The 20,854-nt window shown below is 50.0% G+C and overlaps 1 protein-coding gene across 5 annotated transcripts in view; it reads right to left on the bottom strand.

Annotated features, from left to right (window-relative positions):
• The window catches only part of ARHGAP26 (Rho GTPase activating protein 26), a 459,207-nt gene that overhangs the window by 305,353 nt on the left and 133,000 nt on the right, over positions 1–20,854 (bottom strand). For all 5 annotated transcript variants that reach the window (XM_047778926.1, XM_047778927.1, XM_047778929.1 and 2 more), the window contains exons 5-8: positions 19,712–19,813; positions 10,144–10,254; positions 2,923–3,027; positions 1,394–1,523 (exon numbers count right to left, since the gene is read on the bottom strand). In XM_047778926.1, coding sequence (XP_047634882.1) covers positions 1,394–1,523; positions 2,923–3,027; positions 10,144–10,254; positions 19,712–19,813 — 448 coding nt within the window. The remainder of the gene's footprint in view (positions 1–1,393; positions 1,524–2,922; positions 3,028–10,143; positions 10,255–19,711; positions 19,814–20,854) is intronic.

The following is a 20,854-nucleotide window of genomic DNA, read 5'->3' as shown; positions in this document are numbered from 1 at the left end:
ATTACAGGTGGACCCTGGACTGGATTTTTATAGCCCTAAAAAATTATATTTTCAAATCGACTTAAAAAAACGTTTGGGGTTGACCTTCTCATTGGGCAAAGAAGACAATCACCATCTCCTCAAGAATAACACACAACTCAAGTAGCTGCTATGCCTCACAGACCTGCACAAGCTCCTATCTGTAAGAATGAGGGACATCAAAGTCTCATCACAATTGATGCTCCAACCTCCAATGCCCTTATGAGACGGCTGACACCAGGGAACAATTTCAAGCCCAAGCCCAAATTTTTGAGTAATCCCTAAATAGGAGAGTCCCCGAAATGAAGTGTTTTATTCCAAGAGGACGCTTCTAGGGTGAAGATCTTTGACTAATCCCAAAACAGCAGCGCCCAGCCAGCAGGCGCAGGTGGGAGATGACCAGGAGAACTATCTATTAAAGAAAACCAGGGCATTTTCCTTCGTCTCTAGCACCTGGCGCATGAGTTAAGTCTGGGAAGGGCCACAGCCCAGCACGCGAATCTAAGCCATCACTGCAAACCCCGGGCTGGCAGCACCTCGCAGTTCGTTCCTTGACGTCCTATGAGCAGGTCAAGGGAGCACCTTCCTGGCTCTTGAAGTGAGCTTCCGTGTCTACTGTGCATAAAATTTAAGTGTGGGGATGACGGGAGTTGAGGCGAAGAAGGCAAGGGCCTAGGTCATGATTGTTTGGGTCTTGATGAAACAGGTCTCAAATAAAAATACAATCACCAGGGAGCTCTCGTCGAGGCTCAGAGGGTTACGAACCCAACCAGGATCCGTGAGGATGCAGGTTCAATCCCTGGCCTCGCTCAGCAAGTTAAGGATACAGCATTGCCATGAGCTGTGGTGTAGGCCACAGAGGCAGCTCAGACCTCACGTTGCTGTGCCCATGGTGTAGACCAGCAGCTGTAGCTCCGATTCAACCCCTAGCCTGGGAACTTCCATAGCTGTGGGTGCAGTCCTAAAAAGAGAGAGAGAGAGAGACAGACAGACAAATAAAATCACCAACTGCTACGTCTACCAAAGGACAGGACAACACAGTCCAGCATGCCAGCGCTTTCCAAGGCCTCTCTGCCAAGGATGAGGCAGATAAAGCTATACTGAGGGTACACGACCCTCCAGAGGCGAGTGACACCAGGGAGAGAGGGAGCACCACAGAGCCGCAGTCATTTCCAGGCTGCAAAATTCCCGGGGACAAGAAAACAGAACACGCCACGTGGAGGGAGGCAAGCCCTTGGGAGTGGCATCTCTCCCGGAGGAAACCGACTTATAACAGGAGCCCCCCTTCCTTCCAAGGATGTCCCCCAGGCCAGGCACGGATGGACACACCCTCCCGCTCCTGGGCAAGGGGCGGCCGGCTGCGCCCGGCACTCACGTTTCTCCTGGACGTAGAGGTACCCTTCCATGGTGTAGGGACTGATGGTCTTGTGCTCGAGGGGATTCTCCTTCATCTTCCTCATCAGCGATTCCACTTCCGACCTGGTGCCTTCAAAGCGGTTTCTTGTCTAGGATGAGAGGCGTTTTCATTCAAATCCAAGCCATGAGCCCACGTTCCCCATCAGCCCACAGAATCCCCAGATCTACACCCAGGCGGGGAGCATGCAGCCGTCCAGGCATTTGGCAGATGTCCACTTTTAAGAAGGAGACGCTGGTCTTCGTGTCCCATCCTGGAACGACCCTCAAACTCTGGGCACCGTGGACACCACCTGCAGAACTGGCGGAAAGTGCAAGCGGCCAGTCCTCACCCCAGAGATCAGTTTAGGGCCTCTCAACCCAGAAAGGTGCTTCTGCACCAAGCATCCCGGGCAACTCCGACTGAGCCGTTCCACGGGGGGGGGGCCTGCCCGCCTCCTCTTTCAGGACCCAGATGCCCTTTCTCCACCTGTTTGCTGATGGCTCCCTCCTCAAATGGAGCTTCTTGGCTCAATCGCTCCCACCCCCGGGCAGCCTAGAAACAGGCAAAGCCAAGGGCCATAAGGCGGGGAACCATCCCAGCGCCAGGAGGCCCATGGCCACAACTGAGGCCTCTCCACAACCACCTCGACGCTCAGCTTCTGCCCTCCTCCCTCGCCTCTTGCAAACCCTGCTTCCTGTGCACCCGCTCCGTGTAAACCTCCGCTCGAGGGTCTGCCTTCGGAGGAGCCCGCCCAAGGGGAAGCCATGCTTAGTGGAAGCTCCTCCGGGACTCTGCAGCTTCCTGTTCCCAGAGGCGACACAGAGAACCAGGAGGGGGCAAGGTGGGCCTCTAAAAGCACACGGCCCACCCACAGGGACGCACCTGGACCCCATGCAGCCTCATGGGGCCCAGTCACCCAGTGAGGAGGGGATGGAGCCCGTGAGTGCTGGCCAGAGTCCCGAGCAGGGCTCTGTGCACCCACAGGTCCTGCTGTTTAAAACCGGGCAGAGGAGACTGGGCACAAGGCGCACTGATTTGGGTTTCCTGGCAGCCTCGCCGAGAGGTGAACGGAGCGCATCCTTTACGCCAGAGGCCAGCGTGTGTGCCCCACGCCCAGGCCCTGGACACACCCTCTGAGATGTGTGTGGCCCGGAGCTCGATGTGCAGGAGGGAGGCTGGGCTGGGCTGGGCAGAGCTGGGACCCTCACTGCCAAAGGAAATCCTGACCCTGGTGCTACAGCTTCAAAACACAATCAGCAGCAGCACTTCCGGGAACATAAACAGCGCTCTGAAATAATGGGGGAGAGGATGATGCTCCCCCCGGGGACCACCAAGCGCCCTGGAAAGGCCGGCCCCGCTGCCCGTGGAAACCAAGCAAGACGCAAGACCCACCCCCCACCCCCACCTGCATGTCGGTCTGTTTAAGGGATCTCTCTGCAGCCAGGCTCCCGCTGTGCTTTTTCCTTTCCTTAACCGAGGAAGGCAGGCCTGGCCCCTCACCCACTCACGTTCTGGATGCTGATCGTCAACTGCGTCTTGAAGTCGCTGAAGTCCTTGGCCAGCTCATAGCCGTGGTGATAGAAGGTGAAGAGTCCTTGCAGGAAAGCCAGTAGCTGCAATGAAGGCAGAAGGACAGGGCTCACATAAGCGGGTTCAAGAGGTTTTACGGAGCTGATCTGAGTTCCCAGCCCTGGTGTGAGTCTAGAATAAAGGAACGATAACAGCTATCGTTTACAAAGCGCTTCTTAGACGCCAGGCACGGGAACGTCACATGCTGTGTCTCACTGCACATTCATGACAACCTATGACATGAAAACTACGGTTTTCTCCATTGGAATGATAACGAAGTAGATCCAGAGAGGTTAAGTAACTTGCCCCAAAACACACAGTAAGTGGCAGCCAGGATTTAAAGCCACGTCTCCTTGGCAACAACACCCAACCAAGTTCTTACCCTGAGAGCCTCGCCCCCTTCTAAGAAAATCACTTCCTCAGAAACCTAAGACCAGGGCTCCAACTCGGTCAGTCTCCTTCTGGTGTATTCGTAACACCAGGTACTCATACCGAAGGGCGTGGTTACATTGATAACCCACGAGGGAGGAAAAAGGAAGCTGGAGTGTCCTCAGCAAGCAGAGTCAAACAGGCAAAGCAAATCAAAGACAATTATCCATGTTGGACGTCAGCTCAAGTGTGTTTCTGCACTTTCCCTAAACTATGCAAAAGCGAACACTCTGGATCCCTTTGTTACAATAACCCCATGGTCCCAGGTTTCCCGTTAAGGTGCTTTAGCCTCAGGGCCAAAGGTGAGTCCACTCCCTGTTTGGTCTTGTCTTCCGTGAAGAGTGCAAGCATCTGCTCACCCCCGTGCTCACAATACGCCTTCGGATACTTAAAAACCCTTCCCGTCCCACCCCGGGCCCCTGCCAGCCTTCTCTTCTCCAAGCCAACTAAACGTCCCTGCGGTCTCTCCTCCCCGTGCCCGGGCTGTCCTGCGTGGAAACCTCACTGGTGCCCCCCCTGCCAGGCCTCCCTAAGTGCTACACAGTTTGCCTCGGTCCCAAATCTCAACCTAAAGGAAGGAAGACGATTAAAGCCTGAACAAGGCTTGAAGACCCAGAACCTTCGCTTTCTGACAAGCCCAGTCCTACCACATGTGAGGACTTGGCCCCACGGGCACTTGAACTTCTCAAGGCCAGCTCGCATCATCTGCGTGGAGCCCTCTGCGCTGCCTCAAACACGTGTGACCTCCAGACGCAGCTGCTTCGCTTTATGCGGGGGTGTTTCACTTGCTAGCCCCTCAGTGAAGGTGCCTTTACTTTGTGAACACAGGCTCACAAAGTTTCGCCTATAACCCTGCTCTCCCGAAAAGCAGGTCTAATCACAGCCGTGACAGGTCCGCACACTCGGCTGTGGCAGGAATGGTGAAAGCACCAAGGCCCCTGCTCCCCCAGCGGAGCCCAGAGGAGAGAGTGGTCTTCTGACAAAGCCACAGGCCCAGCCCACTTTATCAAAGAGGGTCTGCACTGCGAAGCCGGACCACACCCCGCTTCAAACCAGACGGTCCCCGGACTTCCTGCTGCCACTGGCTCTGGAGTGTCTGTTCCCTAAGAGCCTCAAAGGCATTGCTGGGTCCTCCGGCTATAAAAACACCGGGTGGCATCACCGATGCATCCCTAACCTAAATCAAGGAACCAAAGCCACAGACAGGCACCAAAGACCAGGCGTGAACGCTCTCCTTCAAAGTCTTTGGACGTCTTCTCTGTAAAGGACACTTTTGAGCACAAGGCCCATATTCTGCCTTCCAAATGGCTCAGCCATGGACAAGAAGTAGCTCTTCTGCCACATCTAGGGGCCGGCAGTCACAAGGACAACCGTCCTTCCTCTCTCTCCCTCCCCCTGTTGTCCCTGGAGGCCGTGCCCTGTCACCTTCCCAAGGCACTGAGTCACCCTCGACAGAAGAATAATGTGGAAGATAAGTCACTCCTATTAACTCCTGGCGTGTCCCTCACTCACAGTCAGCAGGGCCTCCCACTCGGGGTAATTCGCTGTCTCACGAAGATGCCACCTGGGCATGCACTCGAGCGCTCCAGAGGCAGAGCGTGGCGAGTATTTATTTGGGTTTCCACTTCCTTTGGTATCAGGCCCGATTGTCCACTTTCCTACGGGAAGTGACGCCTTCGAGGTTGTTATCTTTGGCCCACTCCCCTTCCTGCTCCCCTCAAAGCATCTTTCCTCTCCGCCCCCACCTCCTGACATTCGCCCCCTCCACAGTGTATGAAGCTTTGAACGTGGGAAATGAAAGCCCATGGCTCAGGGGGCCGGGCAAGGCCCAGAGAAGGACCCTGCAGACCAAGGACCTGTCTGCCTCAGAGAAATGCCTCTGCTCGTACCCCCGGAGAAGCGCTTGCTGATTCTCACCTGGCTGTCAGGTAAGAGAAGCCAGTACGTCCCCCCGGGTTCCTCCCCGGACAGCAGACCAAGGAAACAAGGACAGAGAGGCCTTCCCACCTCGCCTGGCCTTCTTCCTTTCCCATCCTTGTTTTCCTCTGAGCACAACTGGAAGAAAAATCTCGCTCCTATTGCCTAGATGATAACACAGATGTTTAAAATAATCATAAACACAAATGTAACTGCTTTCTTCGTGATGGCGGCATCACTCTGGACTATCTGACAAATTTAGGTTTCCGGGCATAGAACAGAGCTACTGCTATGGGCTGTACTGGGTCCCCTATGCTCCCAAAGAGAGGAAGTCATGAGCCCCAGCATTTCGGAATGTGACTTCACGTGGAAACAGGGTCTGTACAGCGGCAATCAAGTTAACATAAACCCAGTAGGCCCTAACCAAAACCAATCGGTCCTTAAAATGGGGTGGGGGGCGGGATTGGACAGAGCCACACACACAGAGAGGGGACAGTCCAGTGAGGATGAGGACTGGAACGGTGCCTCGGTCAAGCGAGGGAGGCTAACCACCGCTGACAAACCACCAGGAGCCAGGAAGATGGAAGGAGAGATTCTTTCTTTACAGGTTTCAGGGGAGGCAAGGGCCCCGCTGACCTTGACCTCAGGCTTCCAGCCTCTAGAGCTGTGGCCTAATGTATCTCCGTTGTGCTGAGGCACCCAGCTCGTGGTGCTTTGTTACAGCAGCCAGAGCAGGAGAATTCAGCTACCAGAACCCAGCTGTTCACACAGCAAAGAGAAGGCGGCAGCCAGCGTGGGGAGGAAGAGCTGGCCGGGGCTGCCAGGCCGCTCCCTAGAACGTCCTTTCCACCTGTTCCTCCGTGGGGTGTGGGAAAAACAGAGCATCTCTGTGACGGGCTCAGGCCAGGAGTGCTGGCCGGAGCTGCTGGGCAAGACCGCGAGCCTCAGGTGGACATGTCGGCAGAGACGCTGTGGGGACAGTGTCAGGACAGGATGCCACTGACCCAAGAGAAAGAATGACAGCCTGCAGTGGGACAGAAGCATTGAGAAAGGACAGAAAAGCAGCCATCCAGAAGCATTCAGGAGGCAAAACTCAGCTTGTGGAGCCTGACGAATGTGGAGCAAGCTCTCGGCAGCTCTAGGTAACCTTCAGTTAGGAAAACTCAGGGAACAGACAACACGGCTTTATCTTCAGGAAGCCACTGTATCATTAAGTGCAATGCCCATCTCCAGAACATTTACTTCCTCGACAAGAAAATGAAGGTTTCCAGGGCCCCAAACCCCCGAAGTCTCATTCCTCTTCCTTGGCACACTAAAATTGTGTTTCTTTTTTCTGCAAGGCAACCACATCCTGGTACCTGAAGTCACTTTCTAAAAAGTCGCTGAACAGAGCCGATGTACTTGGAGGTTCCCTGAACGGCTGGACGGTTCCCTTGACTGCACCCCAACACGTGAAAACCCGCACCAGGCACCCCACAATTTAGGTCATTTGATTTCTTGCTGGATTCCTTTCCACTTGTAAGAAGCCACATGATGTTTCATAGAGATGAAGGGACAGACCATTACAGCTCTGCCGCTGACGAGATGTGACCTTGGAGAAGAAATAAATGCACTTCCATTTCTTTATCTGAAAACAAAGACAGGACCTACCCCCAGAGATAAGGACAGAACCACCTACTGTGGGTAAAGCGCTTATTAGCTTATTACTAACACAGAACGGGACTGGTTTCGGCTGATGCCCTCGACTCTTACTTCTTGTCCTTGTGGGCAATTCAGGCCAGCGGAGCAGAATTGCCAGGAGGGCTCAGGACCGGGCCCCACCCCCACATTTCAAGTCTAGGGTAGAGCCTGAGAATTGGGGTTTCCTTAGAAACTTCGAGAACCACTGAGCTGGTCAGGAGCTGCTGCTTCTCCCCGGTCCACAGCTCTGGCCACTCCCTGCCCATCAACTGGTATGTCCCGAAACAAGAGCTTCTGCAGGAAAGCGAAGGGATACAGGCCTGCATCCAGCCTCTCAGCCAACTGCCTCAACGTCCCTCAGGCCAAGTGCCCATCACCCTCTCTTCATTCTAACGCGAGAACAGAAATTTCACTAGCTCTCCAGACACCTGCCTTGATGACCTGGAAAACATCTGCCAACCACAATGGGTTTCTGCTTTTCAAATCCCTCTGGTACCTCCATTCTGTCCAAGCTGGCACGGAACTGCTCGCTACCTTGGCTCGTTCTTGACCACATAACTGCGTCTCCAAGGAGGCTGTCAGCTCCTCACACAGAGCAGCTGGGTTGCCATCACTTTCTATGATGGTCAGAAAGCAAACGTTTTTTAGATTTAACAAAACTATACTATATGAAAACAAGTAGGGAGTTCCCATCGTGGCGCAGCAGAAACGAATCCAACTAGGAACCATGAGGTTGTGGGCTCAATCCCTAGCCTCGCCAGTGGGTTAAGGATCCAGCGTTGCCGTGAGCTGTGGTGTAGGTCGCAGACGCGGCTTGGATCCGACGTTGCTGTGGGTGTGGTGTAGGCTGGCAGCAACAGCTCCGATTGGCCCCCTAGCCTGGGAACCTCCATATGCCGTGGATGCGGCCCTAAAAAGACAAAAGGCAAAAAAAAAAGGTAGGCCCTGTGAATACTGGCACTTGACTCATTTTGCCTTTGAGGAGACCCTGGGTGGCCAAAATTGATACATTCCCTATCCTCAGAATTAAAAAAATAAATTGTTCACAATTATTCATTACGAACTGTGCTAATAAGCAATTCCATAATAATTCAGTGCTAATTAGGTTAGCTCTATTTTAAGCATCTTACCCTGATAAACTCAGTTAATCCTCCTAACATCTTTACAAGGTAAGAGATACTACTGCACCCATTTCACAGATGAGAAAACTGAGACTCAGAAGATAACATCCCTAAGAACACCCAGCTGGAAAACGGCCGAGCTGGGATTTAAGAGGAGGCATCCTGACTCTAGAACCCTTAACGATGACGCTACATGGCCTCTCGAAACACTCAGGACCCTGCTACAATAGAAAATGCCAGTCAACAGAAGGATAAGCCCTTACAGACGTCTTTGAAACAAAGGCAGGGGGAGAAGCAAGGGAGGAGAAGATGGTGGCAGCAGCTGCAGCAGCAGCAGTGGTGGAGGAGGAGGAGGAAGAATGCCCACCTAGATGAGCAGAGCCACTCGGCTGAGCCCCGCCTAGAATGGATGAACCCCCCAAAGGGCTAAAAAAACCAAATGTCTACTGTTAGGTAAGGTTTTATGGTTAATTTGTTACCCAGCCAAAGCTAACAGATACAATACCTGATTCACTATATGGAGACATCAAAATGGACAAGGAAAGAAACTCACCTCTCAATAGCAGGATGGGTCCATGAAAATGCAACTCATCAGAACCAGGCGTTTGTTGAAAAATGTCAATCAACGCGTGTATAAAGATTATGAGAATCACACTGGGGGGTTTTTTCCCTCCAGAAATTCTGATAAAAGTAAAAACGCCAAAGGCTAATTCTTACAACATTTGAATCCCTGCTCTGACCACAGGAGATGAGTGTTTGGTCAACCTGTGACTGAATGGCTGGTTTTAACACCTCTGAGCTCCAAGCAGAGAAATCAACAAGCTTGCTTTCTCTGACAGATGGCTTTCCCCACCTCACAGACCCTGCAGACAGATGGGGATTTTGATCTGAGATCTTGGCAGAGATCATCCCTAGAAAGGAAGCTGGCTCGAAAAGTTTCCAATCTTCAGATAAGACCTGGCTGATTAGCAATCTGGAAGAATCTGCCTGATGACACGGCTGGGAGTGGATGTCCAAGGTCACCATAATTCCAGCACAGTACAAGATGCAGGCATCTGATCTCAAGGCCAAGTGCACTCTTGAAACTGCCTGCAAGTCTACGTGCCTGAAAAGCATCCCCAAAGTGTGTAAATTAGAGGTGGGGTGCAGTACACCCTCGGCCACAAAGAGCAGTCATTTTCTTTCAGTTTCTTGTAGTTTTATTATTTGCTTAAGAAAATCACTCTTTCTTAAATCTGGGTAGGTAACTTTACTTGTAGAGAGCCCAGGCTGACTGAAAAATTCAAGGTCTGCACACGTTTTAAGTCGAAGCCCACTTTGGTGTTTTCATGCAGCCTCTTTGCTGTGGATTCTGAACACGAGCCCCACAGTGGGGGAGAGCCTCACCACATCTGCATGAAACCACAGCCGTGCTGGGGTGGCCTAAGCTAAAGCCTTTCTTGTTCCCTGTTCCCATGACAACTTTTCATGCCCACTGGGCCACTCTGCCCAAATCCAAATCCCATCACACTCCACGCAGAACCCCCCCGCCGCGCTGCTTGGTTAGAACCAACCTAGCATGAGAGACTGCCTGCTTTCACATCTCTTAATAATACAGGACTGGGATATGGGGCGGGGGCGGGGGCTCTGAACTTAGGAGGCCAGAGAGAGAGGTTTCGTTGGGTCACTGCTACATTTGGCGTATTTGAGGGAGACCGGACGTGGCCGAGCAAGGAGGAAAGTAGGGTGACATCACTATTGTTTGGCAAAATGAAGACACCTCTACTCCCCACTTTGATGTGGGGTCCAATCAGCACAACATCCGGGTAGAGGGCGGGCAGACGCAACGCTGAAGGCTCTGCATCCATCCCCGTGGTGGCAGAGAAGAACCCAGTTGACAAGGCGCTGTTACCAGCAGAAGGCGCAGCATCAGCGCTGGTCAGTGTCTTCACCGACACTTTGTCACCCAGGCAGCTGGAATGAGGGGAGGGGATGCAAGCCCAGGCTCGCCATGAAACCCAAGCATCTACTTACGGGCTCGACAAACTCGAACATCTTTCTCTCCTGGACCTCCTGCACCTTGAAGACGTACTCCAGGGACACTTCGTAGAAATGCTGCCGGACCAGGTCCACCTGGCTGTCTGCCTACAAACAAGACGAAATTTCACAGGAAAATCAAGTGGCTCTCTGGGGAGAGGACTCGGCAAGCAGCCAGAAAAATCTCTAGAGATGGTGTTTTAATACGAATCCACGAGTTTTTGGGGGGTGGGAGGATGTGCTTGGGCTGTGGGATGGCAATCCTGTGAAATTGGGTTGTTACGATCGTTATGCAACTACAGATGTGATCAATTCATCTGAGTAATAAAAAAAAGAAGAATATACAGATTAAAACAAACCAACCAACAAACCAGAATCCAGGAGCATGCAGTGGACATCGGAATGACGATAATGGTTCCCTGAGCACGAACTCGGTGCCAGGCCCCAACCCCAGAGCTGTACGTCATGACCTCATCCGATCCTCACTAATTTTAGTTTTTGTCTTTGTGCGCTGCCTCGCAGGATAGGGTGTTCCCGGGGCCAGGAATCAGATCCAAGCCACAACTGCGACCTACGCCGAAGCGGTGGCAACACCGGATCTTTTTTTTTTTTTTTGTCTTTTTGCTATTTCTTTGGGCCGCTCCCACGGCATATGGAGGTTCCCAGGCTAGGGGTCCAATCGGAGCTGTAGCCACTGGCCTACGCCACAGCCACAGCAACGTGGGATCCGAGCTGCATCTGCAACCCACACCACAGCTCACGGCAACGCCGGATGGTTAACCCACTGAGCAAGGGCAGGGACCGAACCCGCAACCTCATGGTTCCTAGTCGGATTCGTGAACCACTGCGCCACGACGGGAACTCCCGGCAACACCGGATCCTTTAACCCACTGCGCTAGACCAAGGATTGATCGTGTGTCTTAGGAATGCAGAGACATTGCCAAGCCTGTTGAGCCACAGCAGGAACTCCAAGTGTAGTTATTTAATCTTCATTAAATTCCCAACGAGAATTTTTCATGCTTACCTCTAATTTATAGGAAGTGAATAAAATCTGCTAGCACTCAGGCACCTGCCACAGCTGTACAAGACACAGCTGGGACTTCCGTGCTGGGTGCACAACTTAAACCACCAGACTTTATCGCCTCCCCAGACCCCGGAGCAGACCTAGCTCGGGTCTAAGGAAGACAGATTTGTAAAGAGAAAAAGAAAAGCATGCAGGGCCGTCCTCATGCCATTCTTCCTAAAGAGCAGAGCCAGCTGGTGGGGGCAGGGGCCTCAGAGAAGAACACCTTCACGGGTCCCCAGGACGCTCTTGGGACAAAGATGAAGCACACGTTCACCCCAAGCAGAGTCATCACACTGGTCCTGGGAAGCTCGCTTCCCTCTCGGTGCAGAGGTGTGGCCTGGAGAGGCCCACACCCTGGTTCCGCTGAGCCACTGACCTGGGATCCAGAGCTCAGGGGAGCACAGGCGCCCGTGGGGAGCAGAGAGATGCTCCACTGGTAAGAGGCTCGACCATCAACGTCAAGCTCCTACCCTTTGCACAACGCGGCCAAGTCCGCTCACCCTTTCAAAGCAGATCATTACACCGAAGGCACATTTCAATGACAAAAGAATAGAAAACATCTGTAAGGTTAGTATCAGAGAATGTTTTGCCTATGTTCTCTTCCAAGAGTTTAAGGGTGTCTTGTTTTACATTTAAGTCTTTAAGACGTTTGAGTTTATTTTTGTGCATGGTGTGAGGGTGTGTTCCAGCTTCATTGATTTATATGCAGCTGTCCAGTTTTCCCAGCAGCAGTTGCTGAAAAGGCTGTCTTTTTCCCATTTTGTATTCTTGCCTCCTTTGTTGAAGATTAATTGACCACAGGTAGGTTTATTTCTGGGCTCTCTATTCTGTTCCTTTGGTCTATATGTCTGTTTTGGTACCAGTATCACACCGTCTTGATGACTGTGGCTTTGTAATATTGCCTGAAGTCTGGGAGAGTTATGCCTCTGGCTTGGTTTTTGTTCCTCAGAATTGCTTTGGCAATTCCAGGTCTTTCGTGGTTCCACATAAATTTTTGGATTGTTTGTTCTAGTTCTGTGAAAAATGTCATGGTAATATGATAGGGATTGCATTGATTCTGTAGATTGCTTTGGGTATAATGGCCATTTTTACAATATTAACCTTTCTAACCCAGGCGCGTGGAATAGCTTTCCATTTCTTTATATCTTCTTTAATTTCCTTGATTAATGTTTCACAGTTCTCAGCATATAAGTTCTTTACCTCCTTGGTCAGGTGTATCCCCAGGTACTTGATTTTTTGGGGTGCAACTTTAAAAGGCATTGTATTTCTGTATTCCTTTTCTAATATTTCATTGTTAGTATACAGAAATGTGACTGATTTCTGAATATTAATCTTATATCCTGCTACTTTGCTGGATTTGTTGATCAGTTCAAGTAGTTTTGGGGTTGAGTCCTTAAGGTTTTCTATATATAGTATCATGTCATCTGCATACAGTGACAGTTTTACCTCTTCTCTTTCTTATTTGGATGACTTTTATTTCTTTTGTTTGCCTGTTTGCTGGGGTAGGACTTCCAGTACTATGTTGAATAACAGTGGTGAGAGTGGGCATCCCTGTCTTGTTCCAGATTTTAGTGGGAAGGCTTTCAGCTTTTCTCTATTGAGTATTATATTTGCTGTGTTTGTCATAAATGGCTTTGATTATGCTAAGGTATATTCCCTCTATATCCACTTGGGTAAGAGTTTTGATCATGAATGGATGTTGGACTTTGTCAAATGCTTTCTCTGCATCTGTTGAGATGGTCATGTGGGTTTTGACTTTTCCTTTGTGAATGTGGTGGATGTTGTTGATTCATTTGCATATGCTGAACCATCCTTACGAACCTGGGATGAATCCACTTGGTCATGGCATGTGATCTTTTTTATATGTTGTTGGATTCGGTGGGCTAAAATTTTCTTGAGAATTTTTGCATCTATATTCTTCAAAGATACTGGTCTATAGTTTTCTTTATTGGTGGTATCTTTGGTTTTGGCATTAGGATGATGGCAGCTTCACAGAATGTCTTTGGGACTGTTCCTTCTTCTTCAACCTTTTGGAAAAGTTTAAGGAGGATGGGTATAAGTTCCTCTTTGTACGTTTGGTAGAATTTCCCTGTGACACCATCTGGTCCTGGACTTTGATGACATACTCAAAAACACTATTTTCTTCAGAAATGAAGGTGTCAGGTGTCATTCTGTAACACACGTGACAAAGACAAAGCCCCCAAAGGAATACTGCTTTCAGGGTTCCTTTGTCGAGCCTCCCGCAGAAGAATTGTGGGAGAGATCTTTACTTCATTCCACGGATAAGGTGCTGCGAAGCTGACATCTTCAGGACTTGGCAAATTGTTCATTCATTCCTGGCGTTCACAGCTTAAGGAGGAAAAAAGGTGCTTCCCTGAAAACTAACGGAGAGAGTTCAGGAGGGGCTGAAAAGAGGGAGGAGACATCAGTCCACACTCTGCCTTGCAAACCACCTGGAGGAATGTACGAGGGGCCAACAGAGGGAGGAGGAGAGGACCAACCCCCAGGATCCCTGGTGCTGGGATCCATCTTGGCTGAGAGCTGCGTGCGCCACCAGGAAGGACCCTGAGTCAGACCAAACATGCACCAAGCAAGATGACCGGCCAGAGACAACAGGGAAACTAACCCCGTGATGACAAAACCTGCAGCTGCGAGCCACGTGGCCAGCAGTTCTTGGGGCTCCCTCAACTGCTGCTCTCCACCCAGACGCCCCTCCCCAAGAAAGTCGTTTGCTTTGTTAGCATGTGTGTCTTCTTGGAAAGTTCATTTCTGGGTGTTAGGCAAGAGCCCACTCTCGGGCCCTAGAAAGGGGGTCCCCCCGTCCTGCAACAGAATCAGAAGCCAGATTTCAACCCCCTAGGCAGGCCCTTTCCCCTGCTCTGTTGCTTGAGAAGCTGTCAATCTACCAGCTTGTCCAAGACCTGCCAACCACTCTGCTTCTGGGAAAAGAGACGTTCTCCCGGACTGCAAGTTCCCCTCACTCATTTCACTCCCCACAATACATCCAGCTCCTGAAGAGACTTTCACAGAAGCGGCCAATAAATAATTTGTCCAAGGAACGGTTATTGTCTTTGTTTTTTTTTCCTGCTTTTTGTTTTTTAGGGCTGCACCTGCAGCACATGGAAGTTGCCAGGCTAGGCGTCGAATAGGAGCTATAGCTGCCAGCCTACACCACACAGTCACGGCGATGAGGGATCCAAGCTGCATCTTCGACCGACACCACAGCTCCCGGCAATGCCGGATCCTTAACCCACTAGCGAGGCCAGGCATCAAACCCACATCCTCATGGATACTAACTAGTCCAGTTCATTGCAGCTGAGCCACGAGCCACTGAGACCGCTGGCTTTTAACAAGTCAACCACTAGATGGCAATGTCACTCCATGTCGCTGCCCTATCATCTTAGCCACCAGAGATTGGGGCGGGGCGGGGCTCGACTAATTTACAAGCCTTCAGTTCAGGCCTGCCATCAGGGAACAATTCTGGATTATCAGAGGAAGTAACTTTCACTAAATCTGTAGTGGGTGTTTAATAATATTGTTAAAAGTTGATTTTTACAAATGTGGGGACAATCGTCACTAAGGAGCTGGAAGATCTTGGGCAAACCCCTTGGACTCTGCCAGGAACTCCGCTCCTTCCAAGGTAATTCTGAGAGCTTCAGCCCGATGATGGCCAGGGTCCGTCCCTCTCTCCAGGCCCATCAGCCTGATACTTAGCCTGAATAACAACGGCTGGCAGGCCGCCCAGCAACGTCCTCTCCTCCCAGGACAGAGGAGAGCTTACGGGTTAAGGAAAAGGGCTCCCCTTCAGGAGCCAGGGCTCAAATCCCTGCTGACTGGCTGTGGGCAGCCACTGGACATCTCTGAGCTTCAGTCTCCTCACACGGAAAGGAGAGGGTATTGTCTGCACCCACTAGGCCCAGACTCCCAGCCCACCCCATTCCCTGGATGCAAACTAGTACATGTAGAATGGAGAAGCAATGGGGTCCTACTGTTCAGCACAGGGAACTATATCCAGTCTCTTGGGTTAGAACATGATGGAAGGAGTTCCCGCCATGGCGCTGCGGAAATGAATCTGACTGGGAACCACGAGGTTGCGGGTTCGATCCCTGGACTCGCTCAGTGGGTTAAGGATCCGGCATTGCCGTGAGCTATGGTGTAGGTCACAGACGAGGCTCGGATCTGGCATTGCTGTGGCTGTGGTATAGGCCGGCAGCAACAGCTCCAATTAGACCCCTAGCCTGGGAACCTCCATATGCCACGGCTGTGGCCCTAGAAAAGACAAAAGACAAAAAGAAAAAAAAAGATAGACGATAATATAAGAAAGGGAATATATTATATACAACTGGGTCACTTTGCTGTACAGCAGAAATTAGTACAATATTGTAAATATATATAATACATGTCATATATATGATATATAAAACTGGGTCACTTTGCTGTTCAGCAGAAATAAACATAATATTGTAAATAAACTATAATAAAAAATTTTTAAAAATTAAAAATAAAATTACTATATAGACTTTAGCCTCTATCTGGACTTTCTTTAAAAAAAAAAAAAAAGAGGGGAGTTCCTGTCGTTGGCTCAGCAGTTAACAAATCCGACTAGGAACCATGAAGTTGTGGGTTCGATCCCTGGCCTCGCTCAGTGGGTTAAGGATCTGGTGTTGCTGTGACCTGTGGTGTAGGTCACAGACATGGCTTGGATCCCATGTTGCTGTGGCTGTGGCGTAGGCCTGTGGCTACAGCTCTGATTAGGCGCCTCGCCTGGGAACCTCCATATGCTGTGAGTTCGGCCCTAGAAAAATATAGAAAGACCGAAAAAATTAAAAAAAAAAAAAGAGGGATACATCTGTGGTTTGTGGTGATGTGGTTTGTGACGGGGTGGTTTGTGATGACTTGAGAAGATTCCACATACAATGCTTACTACACTGCCAGGTACATAAATACACAATAAATAAATAAATAAATACTGTGTTGCGCTGTTAGTAAAAAGATTATCATCATCATGGGTTGTTTTTACCATGATGTCGTTAATCCAATTTAATTCAGCTCCGGTATGAAAAACAATGTCGGAGGACACACCAGACCTGCAGCCCACTCTCTGTCTTCAAAGTACTTAGAACATGTGAATGGATGGAAGACAAGGACTGTAAAAAGAGCAAGATGAGCCAACCGTCCACCAAGGGATATACTGGCACAGTCAGGGCTGCAGAGAGAATGCCTGTCCCCCTCAGCACCACTGCCATAAGCTGAAACCTCACCCCTGGTGGGACAGCATCTGCGGTGGGGCCTTTGGGAGGTGACAGGAGGGTCGAGTCCTTGTCAAAGAGGCCAAGGGGGTTCCCTCACCCCTTCTGCCAGGTGAGGACACAGCCAGAAGACAGCCATCGAAGAATCAGGACACGGGCCTTGTCGGATGCCAAATGACCCTGGACTTCCCAACATCCATGAAAAACAAATTCCCGATGTTGATCAGCTACCCAGGCTCTGGTAGCCTGCTGCAGCAGCCTGAACAGACCAAGGCAGCCGGGAAGATGCCCTCCACTCTGGGAGGAGGGAGTGAGGAGCCACAGGCCAGGTGGAGGGACATAATCCTTTAGATCCGTGTGGCAGCTGTAATTGACGTTCTTGTACATGATCGAGTAGACAGGACAGGTAGGTGAGGAGTGTTTTACAAAGAAACTAGAACCCAGAGAAACCAAACACTTGTTCAGGTCACAGAGTCAACCACACGGCACCGCAAGCCTTGAAAAGAAGGTCTTTCTGTGCCAGCCCGGTGTTCTGGTCCCACAGTGCTGTCCCGGGGGCGATGACACTGGCTCGGCCCGAACGGACAACGTGGGACGCACCCCAGGCCAACTCAGCAGTATCCAGACAAGGAGAGCTATGCACACAGGGCAACTGTACGAAGGGCCTCCCGGAACTGAAGGTGCTAGAATAGTCCCATATTTGCTCAGCTGTGAATACCTGCACGAGTGGTGCATGGTCATCTCACTGCTTAGAAACTGCAGAGCTGGAGAGATGCGGTCATTGTGAGCTGCAGCCAAAATGACTTTCCCTACAGTTTCCAAACCCTCAATGTCCAATGATGCTTGAAGAATGACAACCAAAAAAGTGAAGGCATCAGGAGAAAACCTAAATGGAATTACACAATCACTATGGGCAAGGCACATATCCTTGGGTATCCACATGCCCCACGTAGCACTGGGGATAGCTCTTTACGCATCCTCTAATGAAAATAAGCACTCCTTAACTTTCTCTCTTATTTTTTTCCTTTTTAGGGCCTCACCTGAGGCATATGGAGGTTCCCAGGCTAGGGGTCGAATCGAAGCTGTAGCTGCTGGCCTACGCCACAGCTCACGGCAACGCCGGATCCTCAACCCACCGAGCGAAACCAGGGATCGAACCTGCATCCTCATGGATCCTAGTCAGGTTCATTTCCGCTGAGCCACGACGGGAACGCCAACCTTCTCAATCACACTTGACAAGAGCTGCCTGAGCCGCTAGGTCACTTCAAGAACTTCCTGCTCCTGCCTTGGCATCGTTCTCCCTACTCAGGTGCGAGATCTTCAAGGAAAAGTTAGTTGCTTCTGAAAGAACACTGTAGAGCAACTAAAATTTAAAAATTATATTAAAAAAAAGTAAGTTAGCTGCTTCCACTTCCTCTAGCTCAGACCAAATTGCTATTGGTTGGTTGGCCATGAACTGATCTTCAAAGTCGATTATAAATACTTGCTGCTAGGTCAGCATCCATCACTCCCACAACTGGTTCAAATACTCATTTCAAAGCAAAGAGCTCCAAGCCAACCACCTTCCTAACCCGGGGTGTGGAACAAACCCAGCGGGGAGGGGAGTGCACCCCACCAGCTCCAAGGAGCCCTCACCTTTTCAACCTCTGGCCCTGCCGCCTTCATATCAACTTTCACCTGACAGAAGTGCTGGCATAGAAGTTGCTCAAAAAGAAAGGAAACCCAAGAATGAAGGCAGGCTTGGGAGGCTCAGCCTCGCCTTAGTGCACACCTGAGACGGTTCAAGCAAATTGTTAGGAGCTAAATTGGATGACGATTGTGTAGCCAGCTTTGGGGTTCCACTAGCAAACTGCTCTGTCTCCCCCCAACATACACCCCTCGCCAGGCAAGTCTCCACAAACTAAATAAAAATGGTGGAGTTCCTGTCGTGGCTCAGTGGTTAACAAATCCAACTAGGAACCATGAAGTTGCGGGTTCCATCCCTGGCTTTGCTCAGTGGGTTAAGGAGCCAGCATTGCCAAGACACGGCTTGGATCCCGCGTTGCTGTGGCTCTGGCACACTCTGCGAGTGTGTCCCTAGAAAATACCAAAAAAATAAAAAATAAAAAAATAAAATAAAAATGGTGACAGCTCCATGGCTGCAAGCTGATTTTTCTTTCCAAGTGAACTATTCTTTTTTTTTTTATTTTATTTTTGTCTTTTTTTAGGGCCGCTCCTGAAGCATATAAAGATTCCCAGGCTAGGGGTCTAATCAGAGCTGTAGCTACTGACCTACACCACAGCTCACGGCAACACCGGATCCTCAACCCACTGAGTGAGGCCAGGGATCGAACCTGCAAGCTCATTTCCTAGCGGGATTCATTTCTGCTGTGCCACGACGGGAACTCCTCCAAGTGAACTATTCTTAAAAAAGATCCCATGCAAGTCCAAAAAGACCAGGGATAGACCAGAGGATTTACTTTTTTGAAACAAGGTTACTGAAGCACACAATACATGAGTGGCAATAAAAATACTGCTTAAAAAAAAAAAAAAAGACTAATGTCAATACTGATTGATTTTTTTTTTTTCATTTTATATTAAGGAAGGGCGACCCAAGTGTTTTAGATGCCAACATTTCCAACCAGTGACTTAAGAAGGAAGTCACAGGCGTTCCCGTCGTGGCACAATGGTTAACGAATCCGACTAGAAACCATGAGGTTGCGGGTTCGATCCCTAGCCTCGCTCAGTGGGTTAAGGATCCGGCGTTGCCGTGAGCTGTGGTGTAGGTTGCAGATGTGGCTCGGATCCCACACTGCTGTGGCTGTGGCGTAGGCCGGTGGCTACAGCTCTGATTTGACCCCTAGCCTGGGAACCCCCATATGCCACAGGAGCGGCCCTAGAAAAGGCAAAAAGACAAAAAAAAAAAAAAAAAGGAAGCCACAAAGCAAGGTAAGACAGCAGAAAATCAAGGTCAGGAAAGCAGATCTCCGTTTGAAAGGAAGACGCGCACATCGTGATGAGGGCCTCCGGACAGGGGGGTGGGTGACCTTGACCAGCTGCACGTTCCTCGTGGTGGGCAGGCTGGACGGCCCCTCGGTGAGAGCTGCAGCGGCAAGGTACGAGGGCGACGGGGGCAGTGAGCAGCCAGCCAGGAATCAGAATGAGGCTCCTGGGTTCTGAGGTCTCTTCGAACCTGAGGACCCTCTGACCAAGTCACCAGCACCAAGGAATCAGTGAACCCAGGACTCAGGACACCAGTAAACTTTCTTACCTCCTGAAGCTGAGATTCTTTCTTTTTGGAAGACAAATTCAAGTGTTTTTCTAGGATGCCACAATACTTCTCTGTCTCCTTGTCATACTTCTTTTTGGCTTCCTGGCAAAAAAAAAAAAAAAAAAGAGAGAGAGAGAGAGAGAGAGGAAGGAGAAAAAGAATAAAATGTTTCAGGACCAAAAGCAACCTGGGTCACGCTCTTCCTGCTCCTCTTCTCAGCAACATCATGCCCTCAGGTCACAAGAGCGGATCACCCCCCTCCCACTCCTCCAACAATGCCCATGAGACCAGGCAGCCAGCCACCCATCCACAGCCTGATCCACCCGAGCGTTAACCGCAGAGGCGCCTCCCTGAAGCCTGAAACAAGGAAAATCCCAGTATCACCGAGTAGCCCAGCCAGGACTCCCTCCACCTTCTAAAAGCTTCCACTGTAAAACCGCAATTTCTCCTTTCGAACTCACAAGGTTGTTCAAAGCCAGAGGAAGACGGGAAGTGACCTGTGAAGCGAATCCCCAAACAGGAAGACCTGCTTACAGCTTCCATGGGAAAAGTCTACACTATGACTAGATCCCGCTTTAATCAGATTCAAAAAGTAGTTCTGAATCTACAGCCCTAAATATCCTGTGATGCAATCCTATCACATATGGGTCCTGAAGCTAAGGAATAATTCAAAACAAAGGAGACATTTTCTTCCCAAACATGTTCACTGCAGCATCATTCATAATTAAAAAAAAAAAAAGAAAAGGAAGCAGGAGCAACCCAAGAATAGAATTTAGGATAATTAAATCACAGGGCATCCAATAAATATAACTGGGAAGGCTAGGCAGAGAGATGCAAAGATGCCCACAATGAAAAATAATAATAGCACAACACAAACTTGGTGCACCCTTCAAAGAAGGTATTTATGAACAAAGATTAGATGGGAAGATACCTCAATGAAAATACCTGAGTTAAGGAAATGAGAGAATAAGTGGTGTTTTCTCTCTATCCGGGAAATGTGTTTTATCCTACATTATTGCGTTCAAAATAAAAAATAAAATAAATATCATGCTACGCATAATAATCCCTGCTCCCCCACCAAGTCACTGAGGAACTATTTCTATTCCCTATTTCACAGATAAGAAACCTGAGTCACAGGAGGTA

This window comes from Phacochoerus africanus, chromosome 4, assembly GCF_016906955.1.
Source record: "Phacochoerus africanus isolate WHEZ1 chromosome 4, ROS_Pafr_v1, whole genome shotgun sequence".
NCBI classification, from domain to species: Eukaryota; Metazoa; Chordata; class Mammalia; order Artiodactyla; family Suidae; genus Phacochoerus; species Phacochoerus africanus.
Note: the sequence above shows the minus strand (reverse complement) of the source record. Positions and strands in the feature narration are given on the sequence as shown.